At 57.4% G+C, this 11,732-nt stretch overlaps 4 protein-coding genes across 4 annotated transcripts; 1 reads left to right on the top strand and 3 right to left on the bottom strand.

The window, feature by feature from the left end:
* Positions 1–1,005: 1,005 nt before the first annotated feature.
* On the top strand, positions 1,006–4,996 carry GGTG_02349 (hypothetical protein; the record flags this gene model as incomplete). The annotated part of the gene is made up of 6 exons (XM_009220121.1): positions 1,006–1,013; positions 1,222–2,174; positions 2,574–3,263; positions 3,647–3,659; positions 4,066–4,138; positions 4,229–4,996. 6 exons carry the CDS (start codon positions 1,006–1,008, stop codon positions 4,994–4,996), a joined length of 2,505 nt encoding a protein of 834 aa, XP_009218385.1.
* A 471-nt stretch (positions 4,997–5,467) lies between these two features.
* GGTG_02348 (aminopeptidase Y) lies at positions 5,468–7,351 on the bottom strand. The gene is made up of 4 exons (XM_009220120.1): positions 7,171–7,351; positions 6,789–7,106; positions 5,832–6,711; positions 5,468–5,770 (listed from the first exon to the last, which is right to left on the bottom strand). Exons 1-4 carry the CDS (start codon positions 7,249–7,251, stop codon positions 5,655–5,657), a joined length of 1,395 nt encoding a protein of 464 aa, XP_009218384.1. The 5' UTR covers positions 7,252–7,351; the 3' UTR covers positions 5,468–5,654.
* Positions 7,352–7,840: 489 nt separating this feature from the next.
* On the bottom strand, positions 7,841–9,184 carry GGTG_02347 (hypothetical protein; the record flags this gene model as incomplete). The annotated part of the gene is made up of 3 exons (XM_009220119.1): positions 7,841–8,677; positions 8,751–8,959; positions 9,100–9,184. 3 exons carry the CDS (start codon positions 9,182–9,184, stop codon positions 7,841–7,843), a joined length of 1,131 nt encoding a protein of 376 aa, XP_009218383.1.
* Positions 9,185–10,124: 940 nt separating this feature from the next.
* GGTG_02346 (hypothetical protein) lies at positions 10,125–11,050 on the bottom strand (the record flags this gene model as incomplete). The annotated part of the gene is made up of 2 exons (XM_009220118.1): positions 10,125–10,849; positions 10,933–11,050. The coding sequence occupies 2 exons, from the start codon at positions 11,048–11,050 to the stop codon at positions 10,125–10,127; spliced, it is 843 nt and encodes a 280-aa protein (XP_009218382.1).
* Between the last annotated feature and the right edge of the window lie 682 nt (positions 11,051–11,732).

Raw genomic sequence — 11,732 nt, 5'->3', positions numbered from 1 at the left:
GGGGGGGGGGGGGGGGGGCCTGCGATATGGCGCAGTCCGCCGATCCGGAGTGGGCGTCTCGCCACGAGAATTACGATGCGGGGTGGTTCGTTCCTACCATGCGGAGACTCCATTGTACATCTAGTCATTTCGAGCGGTAATAGCAGTTCCCTTGGCCTTGCCAATTCGGCGGCATCAGTGTTTGCCGCCAACAAGTCGCAGCCTACCTACCTACCCAATAATTTGGGGGCTGACCTGCAGGCAGAGACCCAGCACCACAGGCGGTATGCACGTTCTCGCTACCTCAGGCAGTCGGGCACGAATCTGATAGCTCAAGTTGTGGCTCAAGCTCGAGGTGTGATGACCAGAAGCCCGCTGGTCAAGCATTGGAGTCGGCGGGAATCGATCTCATGTCCTCTACCCACAGCGCCAGGCCTATTTGTGGTGTACCCCAGTTCCTTACACCCCCAATAATGCCCTATACTTGACACCAATAGGGGTTATATCTTCAACCGCGACTACCAATGACTTATTTCCATCCGCTGTTAACAGGCAACGGGGTCCAGAGAGCGGGAGGGGGGACGAAGAGTTCCCAAGGCTCAGGTCGACGCAGGATGCTGAAGACGGTAAACCGCTCTTCTGAGAAGCGGAGGTGACGCGCCTTGGGCAGGAAACATAAAGAAGGCTTGTATTACTTGTTATTATTGGCCACGAAAACATCGCTTTCGGCCCTTTCGTTTCAGCTAGGTAGGTATGCCCAGCTAGACCTTATGCAGCCCGGCCCAACGTTTTCTCAGCCTGGCTTGGATTATTCTTCCTAGGTTGGCGTCTTGATCCGATTCTAGCACGAACCAGTCTTTATCACCGGACTTCGCGAAGACAAGCGCCCCCATTATCTCGCTCCATTCCAGAACAGCCTTTGCACTTGTTTCTGGGTTTCTGGGTACATATGCCTTGAAACCATCAAGAACACCAGCTCGGCTCAGGCTGACTGCACCACCAACGGGATGGCGCAAACATCAAGCAATGCTCCGGTATGCGGGGAGTGTGAACACGCTCCAAGCACATTCTATTGCAGCAAGTGTAGCTCGTTTTATTGCGACGCCTGCCGCAACGTGATCAACGCGCATCGGAAAAATGACTCAAGTCGTCAGATGATCGCGACCGACGAACGCATCTACCGGTTTGTGTACCAGGCCAAGTCCACCTGAAGTCTCGAATCTGATGGCTGACAAGCACTAGAGAGTGGCTGGAAGGGCTGCTAGACCCCAAAGATGATACGACCCGCAACGCCCAGTACACTACCGAGAGCGAGGCACTTTGGCTCGCTGTCGCCGAAGCCGAGAATGGGGGCTTCGAGTTCCTCGACCATCAGCGGTACCCTCAAGCTGTCGACGAACACCGACAACGACATTCCCTGCCGCCGGACACTGACTGTTACCCCATGCTGGCATCTTTCACGGGAAACTCGGGCGCCGGCAAGAGTGCCCTCATCAATCTCCTCATGATGCACCCCTGGGATCGCGCCAATCGCTTGGGCGGGAAACAGCAACCGGAGGAGCAGATGATTCCCGTCATTGGCATCAAGGAAGGCTCCGTTGCGACATCGACAGACATCCATCTTTGTTGCGACCCCATTCCCACCGACAAACGCCGGCCACTCCTCTTCGCAGACTGCGAGGGGTTTCATGCCGGCGAGTCGGACCCAGCGGCTCTCCGACAAGCAAAAGAACGGGGCCAGAGCAGCATCAGGGCTCTCGGACGCACCATCCGGTCTTTGAGCTATCCTGGAATCCAGGAAGGCCGGCAAGCTGCCGTGGCGGGCCTTTACCCGAAGCTGTTGTATAACATGGCAGATGTCTTCGTTCACGCCATCGATGCTACTTCTGTCAAATCGCTGGAGGAAGACATTGCTAGCATGCTTCAATGGGCCCAAAGCTCCCAGAAGGCTGCTGTCAACCGAGCCATCCTGCCGCACCTCATTATTGTCCTTAACCGGTCAACCACAGACGGCGACTGGGACCCTGCCGCCAAAACAGCCAAGATCTTCCACGAACAGAGTAGATCTCTGGACAGCAACAAGGTGATTAGGGAGGAGCGACAGCGACTTGACGGCCTTGGTCAGAAGATCAACACATTGGAGGAGCTCCTGAACTTCTCATACGCCTCCGTTAGATTCATCAAGCTTCCGCCATGTCCACCAGTCACGACCGTTTCATCATCCAGCTCGAAAAGCTTTACGAAATGATCTCAGGGGCAGCTGCGGCAACACAGACCCTCAAAGCAAGGGCATGTTTGCAGCTCACATCTGGTGAACAAGGAGCCCTTTTCCACGCGCTTTTTGACCACTATAGCGAACACCCGGACGCCCCTTTCGATTTTGTCCAGAGCCTCATCTCGCTGATCAGGCTACCGACCATCATGGCAAACAACTTTTACACTCTCATGCATTCGGTACAACAGCATCATGCCAATGCATGGAACACAGCGGACGGCCCAAAGCCCTAACATGACACGAAGGCTGCAGCCTTCGTCGCCACGGCCACACCGTCGATAGCTTCAGCAATCACTGTCCATATCTTCAGAACGAATAGCTACCCGACCCGTCCGCTCGACGCCATGGCCTCTGGACATAGAGAAGGAGGCGAGACTACGTACGAGGACTGGGTTGCGCGAGCCTTGGACAAGTTTCTTGACACTTGCTGCCCCTGCGAGTTTGAACGACAAGAATATTTCGTGTGTCAATAAGCGGCTGGGCCATGGCGAGAAGCACCAGAACGCCCGGGGAGCGAGCATAGGGATCGGTGGCTGGATGTCGCTCCTTGCAGACTCCATTCGGGACCTTTTCCTCCCAAAACTGAGGGAGCATTGGAAGGACATCCTGCATCAGATCGGCAATGTCGACGCAAGCTCCAGGCGCGGCAGTATCGAGACCTTGCATCGAGAGCACGTGCGCGAACTGTTCAAAGTCGTTCCGCATCCCGAAAAATCGGAGCCCTTCAGCTGCGTTTGGTGCATGGGGTATGCCTCGCACGAGACTCTGCCCTGCGGGCACAGAATATGCAAAACCCGCATTCCGTCAGCGGGCGACCAGTTTGCCGGCGACTCGAGAGTCACAGAGATCAAGAACTGCGACCTACATAAGTCCCCCAAAGCATTCCCCGCCTTCCGCGTCTTGATACTTCCCAACCACGTCGGCCGTCGCATACTCACTCTCGACGGGGGTGGTGTCCGGGGGCTAGTGGAGCTCGTTATATTGGCTGAGCTGACAAGGTCGATGGGCGGTGAGTTGCCAGTACAGAGATATTTTGATCTCATTGGGGGGACCAGCACGCGCGGCATCATCGCGCTGGATCTGGCCTTGACAAACAGGCAGCCCCAAGAGGAACTCGACCTGTTCAAGAAACTATGCTTCAAGGCCTTCAAACCCCTCGGCGTTAACATCACCATCCCCGTCCTAGGCGTCTCCAGCTAAGGCTGGCGATTACCCACAAACGGGTCCCCATTTGGACCCGTGGGTTTTGGGTCCGGCTTGAACCCAAAAACCCAAACGGGGACCCGTTTACGGGTCCTTGGCACTTTGGGTTAATTTGGGTCCCCAATGGGTACCCAAATTAACAAAAGGCCCGTGCTTTTTTTTTTTTTTTACTATAATTATTTGTAAAAGTAAAAATAAAAAGGTAATAACAAAAGTAATAACGTTTTGGACTTAATTTTTTTATTTGGACTTAAAAATTACCCAAAACCCAAAAAACCCGACCCAAAAATTACCCAGATTTTGGACCCATTACCCAAAAAAAGACCCATTAGTCCTTTTTTGGGTAATGGCCCAAATGGGTCCTTTGGGTTCTTATCTCCAGCACTAGCATCGGCGTCGACTTCGGTCTTGGCACTTTGAGGCCGCACTACACACAAGTTCTAGAGATCTCGTATGTGTTACTGAACAATCGTGCATTTTCTTCAGCATAGGGGCCGGGGATGATTGTTATTTTTGTTATGCTTCCACGTTATGCAATCCACAGCATATTTCTGGAACCTCCAAACGAACCCCTTTTTTGCTTGAGCTAATTCGGAACCCCACGCCAGATTATATGACACGGGTGCCCTCCAGGATCAGCTCCAAAGCGCACTTGGTAACCAGCTACTGTCTGGTGCCAGGGTATGTTGTCATACTGCATCCGGCGTTGCAGTCGAAAGTAAAAAAAAGGCTAATTAATAATGTCCATCTATAATATTTTGCCATGGCTAGACACATAATTGCGATCTGGACCTTGTTGTTTCGCCGAAGGTTTTCGTTACCGCTGTCGAGCAAACGAGGCGCAAGTGTGCGATACTCGCAACTATCATGCGTCCTCAGACGGATCTTGGCGTAAGTCGAATCCTCCAGGCTTCTTCGCAGCTATTCGATACCTATGCTAGTGTGCGCACGCAAATCCGGCCAACTATTGACCTTGAACACCCCTGTTTGACTACAGCCCACCCCTTCCTCGTGCCAGGCCCAAACAACCCTCTTGGAGACTTCGCGGTCTGGGAGGCTGCTAGAGTCACGTCGGCAGCCACCAAATACTTCAACTCGTTCCGAAAGAAGCACGGGTGGTTCTTTTGGGACGGAGCCCTGGCCGCCAACAACCCGTTCTTGATCGCCATATTCGAACGTGCGCGCCTGTCTATGGACTCGGAAGAGGCGGCAAACATGGACATGCTGCTCTCCGTCGGGACTGGGCGCGCCCCCGCAAGTGACGAGGATATTTCCGAGTACAAACTCCCCTGGGCCCACTTCCGGGGTATGTTCAAGCTGCTGAAGTGGTTCATGACAAAGGGCCTAGATGCCGAGTTTGGCTGGAATAGTCGCTCACCTGGCATCAACTGGGATACGATATACCCGAGGAGATACTTCCGCCTCAACCCCGAGTTTACCTCAGGCGTTCCAGAGTTTGACGATGTCGCAGCCGTGAAGGAGGGCGCCACGGAAGCTTCGACAAGGGAATACCTAGCTGCGCCAGAGTGCAGGATGTAGATTGCTGCAATCGTCGCCCGCCTGATCGCCACCACGTTCTACTTCGAACTGGTGGGAAGGAGCGGATGGGATAATGTCAAAGGCGAACACATCTTTAAAGGTCGGTAAATATGCACAGCATGAACCCAGCTCTCTGTGGGAGGCTGTGCTGACCAGCCACCCTCCAGGGCACATCCGATGTCGCTTTATCGAGAGATCTGCCTCGATGAGAGCGTTCGGGCGGCTCATTCAATCCCGTGGAGACCCGCAGTTTCGGCTGGATGACCCAGTCAACCCCTTACGCGTTACCAGCTGGCGCCTTACGGAGGAAGAAGTCAGGCAGATCGCCGTGGATGGTGTTTTCAACCTTGAGATTAACTTCAGATTGCCAGGTAGCGTGTCTCGGTTCGACCTGTTGTTCTCCACGGGAACGGTCGGCAGCTCTTCTTTGAGCGGTTGCCCCATGAAGCTCCACAGCGAGAAGGGCTGAGTTTTAAGAAGGAGGAACCTCATTACCGAGGTGATTGAGTGGAGGAAAGGGCGACGATGAGGGTTGCTCGTGGACGAAGTTGTCCTCCTGTGGATATGCTATTGGATTTATTCCCTAACTATTTCCCTTGGTTTATTCTTGATTCTTCATTTACCTTGCGATTGACACCGAGGGACGCGCTAAACGCTTTCATAAATGGCCAGATACCCTTTGCGGCAAGCTGTCGAAGCTTTGGCCGTAGAGCGACACGGCATGTGCAATAGCTTTCGTCACTTGGAGAAAGGGTTCAGGATGGATATTGGTCACTAAACATCGAGGGTCAGCCACAGCAGGCACTGAGGACAAGCAAAATCGAGGCAGACCTACCATTGTCGCCCGCCTTGTGGTTCTCGGGGTCGGAGGGCGCGCCCACGGTTCCGCCGAACATGGCGACCTGCTCGGGAGTTTTGAGCTCCGACCCACCTGTGAACAAGCCGCCGGTGGGGATGCGAGCGTCGATGAAGGGGCCGTGGTCGCTGGCCTTTCGCAGGTCAAACGACGTGTAGTTGAGGCCCGCGACGTCCACAAAATACTCCTGAAACATCTTCTCGGCCTCGACCACGCCCGGAGGCGGCGTGCGACCTTCGAACCCGGTGCCGTTGGACGCGTAGATGGCGTAGAACCAGTTGACAGACGCGACCATGTCGAAGTTGAGGTAGAGCCGGACCTTGTCGCGCTCGGCCTGGCTCAGCGACTTGACGTACTCGGTCGAGCCAACCAGCCCGGCCTCCTCGGCCGACCACCAGCTGAAGCGGACTGCATTGTTTACGGAGAACTTGGCGAGCTGTATCGCCACCTCGAGGATGCTCAGGGTGCCGGAGCCGTCGTCATTGACGCCCGGGTTGACCTCGACCGAGTCCACGTGGGCGCCGAGCTGGAGGACGTTTTCGGGGTCGCCACCCCTGGTCTGGGCGATGACGTTGTACGTCTTGGTCTCGGTGATGGTGACGCCCACGTCTGCCGTCAGCGCGGTGCCCTTTTGCAGCTCGGCGACCAGCGCCTGGCCTGCCGCTTGGGTGATGCCCACGGTCGGCACGAAGGAGCCGGTCCCCATCCCGCCCGAAGCGGGGCCTTCGGCGGGGTTATTGTTATAGATGATGGCGGCCACTGCGCCGGCGGCAGCGGCATTGCTTGCCTTGATGGCAAAGGCGCAGGTGCCGCGCGAGATCAGGGCAACTGCCCCCTTGACGGCTGCGGGGAAGTCGGTCTGGAAGAGTGACGGTCAGACACTTGCTGCAATATCATCACTCCTCTGGGCCGGATATCCGGGGATGATAAACCTACAGCATTGCACCCGAGGTCGGCCACAGCCACCAGTTTTGCGCTCGCCGCTCCTTTGGGCGAGCCCCCGAAAACCAGCGAGTCGTATTTTGTGCCGGCGATGGAGAGAGAGGCTTCACCTGCACCCAGGACCGTGAACTCTTGGGTCGTCACGTCGTAGTAGTCCAGTGCGGTGACGGTGTCCTTGATGTACTTTAAGGACGCCTCCAGGCCGGGCGAGCCGACGACACGATTCCGCTGTGGGGTGGAGTAGGCATGGTCCTCGAGGATCTGGGCCTTGCTCATGAGCGCGTCGGCGGTCAAGAGATTCCGAAGGGCCTCCTGTATTTGCGTTAGTAGTGGTTAGGTGCTGTCGAACAGGAAAGTCAATGGCAGGATGCCGTACCGAGCTCACGAGTGGCTTCATCTGTCCCGCCACGAGACCGCCCAGCCCCGCGAGGGGATACAGAGGCAGCGAAGGCTTCATGGTGGGCGTTCGTCTGTTCAAGCGACAATCCGGCAGACGACGGGTTGGACGAAATTGAACGGGCACCAGAAGTATTTAAAGGACACATGGAAGCTTGTTTTGATGGATTGCCGCGTCTTCCTGGAGCGGGGCAATCCATAGCGACGGTCCCAGGCATGATGTGGCAGGCGATCGTGCGAAGCATCAAGTGACGCCGGCATGGGCGGAACGAGGGGCTACAACGTGCCATTGCATCGACCTCCCTAATTCGGAGGTTGTGTTTCTGTGGTTGCGTCTTGGCTGCATGAATGTGCCGATGGCCGATAACACGGCAGCGTGGCAGGGTATCCCATTAATTCTGCGATGGCGGTCAAGGTGAACAGCACAGTAAAATTTTGGCCACAGCTAGCAGTAGGTGGCACGCCCACCACAAAGAAAGGGCAGTTTTACAAGTCCCAATGGTTAAATAAAATTGTGCCCGATTAGGAAGGTGGGGCACAGCTCTACCAACGCTATTAAATTGGTTGACGGTGGTCGCTGCATCTCGCTTTCTTCTCCTCAAGCAGCCTAAAAATCCGATCCCAAAGTCGCATCCCCCGACGAGACTGGCTCAACCAGACCTCTCGTTATCCTTTCCCGCCGTAACAAATGGCCAGCTGGAGTCTCGCCTGTTTTTCTTCGTCGCCTGTGACGCGCTCGGCAGGCTGCTCACATCCACCGCTGAGTCGCACGCGATTGGGCTGACGGCCCCCGACTCCCACGATTGCCTGATGTCACCACGAGTGGCGGCGCGCCTACGCCCCTCCTCCATTCTTCCTAGTCGTTGCTGGAAGAAGGGAGCCTTGGATGCCGAGTCTTGGTTGTCGGCTGCCCCCGGCACCACCAGCGGGTTTACCGTGGACGGCCGTGTAGCGGTCGCTCCTTGCGACGGCATTTCGCTGCTTGCGTACCCAACAAACACCGGTGGCTCGCTGTGTCGAGTCGACGGGAGCGTCGCCGTGATGGCGCCTGTGCTGAGGCCTCCGTCGGTTGCCGTTGCTGGGCTGGACGCGCGAGCCGACTGCACTATCAGAGAGGGCATGGTAGTGGCAGTGACAGCGGCAGCAGCCGTTCTCCCGCCAGCAGGTGCTGCTTGGGGCTCATCGCGACTGCTCAGATTGCTCGCTGGGCCGCTGGCGTTGGGGTCCATGGCCGCCTCCATAATGCCCCATTTCGCCTCCTCAGATGTAATCCTCTGCTGGGATTCGCCGGCCTCGGCCATCTGTGCGGCGCCGCCAGCCGTGTCCAGCTGACTCTCCCTTCGCGAGCGCTTGTGTCGCATGAACAGCCAAAATCCTATAAAGCACAAGATCGCCGTTCCCACGGCCGCAACGACGATGCCGGCCGCGGCCTGAGTCTCAGGCACCGTTGAGTTATTGGCCTGCTGCACTCGAGACTCGGCCTCAGCCTGATGCGCCGCCAGCTCGTTAGCCACAGCCGTTTTTTTTTTTCAGGGGTCATATTCCACACATTTTTCTCACCTTTGTCCTCGATGCTTCCGCCGCCAGCGCATCGGCAGTTGCCTGCGCGGCCTTGGCGCTAGCTTGTGCATCCGCGACCCCCCTCTGCACAGCTGTGACGCGCTCGACTGAGCCGCGGCGAGCGCGCTGTTCAGGGACGATATCGTTGACGAGATGGCGGCCTGATCTCCCGGACGGCAGCCGGGTGGTGCGCCTGGCCCGCCCAGGAACTGTGCCACCCTCTTCCGCAGGTCAGCTGGCGACAAGCGACTGTCCGGTGATGGAGTGTCTGGTGCCGGCGTTACCAACGGGTGTACAGACCCGTCAGACCTGTCAGATGCTACTGGATATGCATAGGAGGCCGATTTACTGGCTGGAGGATCTAGATTGGGGTGGAGCGGTCCCAGTATACCCTCGCGCGACCCAGCACGGGCTTCCTGGTCTTGCCCCTCCATCTCGGTCGAACCAGTGCCCAACCCATCGACAACCGGACTCCATCCTTGGACCAGGCGTGAGTGATGCGCGACGGTGACCCACAAGATGAGCAGCTTGGATGTGCGGATGACTGCTCTGGGAGGTATCGTCGTTCCCCCATTTGAATTCGTCGTTTCAGCACCCACCGCCTCGGTACAGTCATGGAGTATGTTTGGTGATGAACGAGCGGCATACGCCGATGGGGAGCACTAAGACAGGCACAGGAAAACACTGAGCTATTATGTTCTCCCGACGGCTCGGCCCACATCCATGCAGGACGAGCGGCATCAAGCACTTTGGCACGCTGTTGAGAGCAAACATGGGATTAAACCTTCAAATCCTTGAACTTGAAACTCGGCAGCCACCTCGGGCCGTCATCGCGGGTTCCAAACGGGCAGGCCGGCGGTCGCGCTAGTCCCGGCTTGCAGCTGTCCAGCCTTTTCCCAGCTATGCCGCAGGATCCGAGCTGCGGTGACGTGGGCTGTCAAGCTTATTCGTTCGCCGGAGACGCGGCGTTCGGTCCTCATCCCAACGACGGCCACAAGAATGTGTGATGTCCTGCAGCCGTCCCATCCACAAGCTTTGTCAGCGCCGTGGTGAACATGTATCAGGATCGGAATATGCACCTCTCGCTTGCTCTGTTGGACGTGTTTCAGACGCAGCACCGACATTGGATGAGGTAGAAAGGTTCTGTCGGCCCAGGCTAGCAAAGCCAGATTTATATATATATACTGCGACGCGAATCCGACACAACCAGAAGTAAAGCTACCCACGGCAGCCGGCGACCACCATCTTTCTGCTCCCTACCATCCCCGGCATGGCGATGGCCACGGCGCTTCGCAGGAGCAACAGGGTATTTTCCCACCCTCACATCACCCTGTATCCCCTCCGCCCCGGCCAATTCCCCTTCCATCGATGCCTTTAGGGGACGCACTGAGAATACCACTCGTTGGTGGCAACACACCTGCCCGACGCACAGGTCGTCGGCCCAGTCCAGCCCTGGCCACCGCACTGCCCGTAAAGAGGAGCGACGCCGCCGCCGCCGCCTCCACCGTTGCCAGCGGGGTTGGGGTTGCTGCCGCCGCCGCCGCCGCCGCCGCCGCCAGTCCAGACGCTGTGCTGGCCGACAGTGGTGTAGGGGTAGCTGCGGGCGTCGTAGATGAAGAAGCGCAGCGCCGGGTCCTCGCGGTTGTAGAGCCCCGGGATCTTGACCATGGGGCCGGGCCGGCCGCTCCCGCTGCCCGTGACCTCGATCTGGGCGCAGGTGAAGTAGAACTCGGTGTCGGCCGACTGGGCGCCGTGGATGGCGATGTGCTCGACGCGTACCAGGTACTGTCCCGGCGGCGTGTCGCGCGGCAGCGTAAAGCCGACCTCGGGCTTGTCCCAGCTGCACCAGTCGGTGTTGCGGAGCGGGTTCTGCACCCCGCAGATGATGTCCTGGTACACCTTGAACCAGTCCCCGTCGCCCTGGTACTGGCGCACGTCCCTGGGAGCCCGCGACATGTGGACGGTCGAGGGGCCCGGGTGCAGGATCTTGCCGCCGTTCCAGAGCCGGGTGCGTGCGCCCCGCGTTGGCCCACGAGCCCGTGTTGCAGCGGAAGTCGGCGCCCGCGTTGAGGAAGTGCTTGGTCGGCTGGATGTTGTTGCTGTTTTGGCGGGCTGTGAGGGGATGTGTTCATGTTAGGGGGGGCATCTGGAACAGTTTGTAGGGGTGCCCAGTATCACATACTGTACTGCCAGTCCGGGGTCCGCTGACCATCGATGGTCAGAATGCTGTAGACGTAGTGAGCCTGCACCGCGGGGACCGCAGCGAGGCACGCCACCACGAGGCTCGAGAAGCTCACCATCTTGGGCGATGGTGTTTGGGGGTTCGGGGTAGGAGACGATGGGGATGTGAGAATGGGCTTTTGACAGTTGGAGGAGGAGGAACTCGTAGCCCTTAAATACTGTTTTCTGGCCCTCCTTTCTCCCTCCTTGCCTTGCAGCATTTACAACATGGAACCGAGATCTCTGGTTTGGCAGAAGTCTTGTAGATCCCTCTGTCGGTGCCTCCATGGGAAGCCCTTATCCGGCCCGGCAAACGTCCTGCATGGCGGAGGGAGGGACCAGCTCCGGAACCCAGGGCCGAGTCGTGACACCTTGGCGATGCTCCCAAGGACGTGGGGGCGGGAGGTTACGTGGCGTGGAGAAACTCTAGCTGGGGCGGCCGTCTTGGCCGGGCACCGCCCAGCCGGTGACCTCGGCTCCGCATCTCTGCAACAACCCGCCGTCCGCCGTTTTCGCCCTATTTCTTTTTGGAGCCGGATTCGAAGTTCTGGAGCAGATAACCGCTATATCTGTGATCCATATCTAGTGCTGCAGACTGACGTCAAAAGGTAAGTGATATGAAAATGTATAGTTTTGCTTGCCGGACATCAAAACTTGAATATCTGGGCCGTGGTTGTCACTTCGGCTACGTGTGAAATCTTGCGGATTAATTTCCAGAGGCACTGAATGCTCGGATCTGAGAGAGCCATGGAAATTTATCCC

This window comes from Gaeumannomyces tritici (genome assembly GCF_000145635.1).
Source record: "Gaeumannomyces tritici R3-111a-1 unplaced genomic scaffold supercont2.1, whole genome shotgun sequence".
Lineage (NCBI taxonomy): Eukaryota > Fungi > Ascomycota > Sordariomycetes > Magnaporthales > Magnaporthaceae > Gaeumannomyces > Gaeumannomyces tritici.
Note: the sequence above shows the minus strand (reverse complement) of the source record. Positions and strands in the feature narration are given on the sequence as shown.

Excerpts from the sequence above, each read along its gene's own strand:
- GGTG_02348 (XM_009220120.1), bottom strand. The coding sequence starts at position 7,251 with ATGAAGCCTTCGCTGCCTCTGTATCCCCTCGCGGGGCTGGGCGGTCTC. Across the intron at positions 7,107-7,170 it reads TGAAGCCACTCGTGAGCTCG|GAGGCCCTTCGGAATCTCTT; the intron begins GTACGGCATCCT and ends ACGCAAATACAG. Across the intron at positions 5,771-5,831 it reads CCACAAGGCGGGCGACAATG|TGACCAATATCCATCCTGAA; the intron begins GTAGGTCTGCCT and ends CTCGATGTTTAG.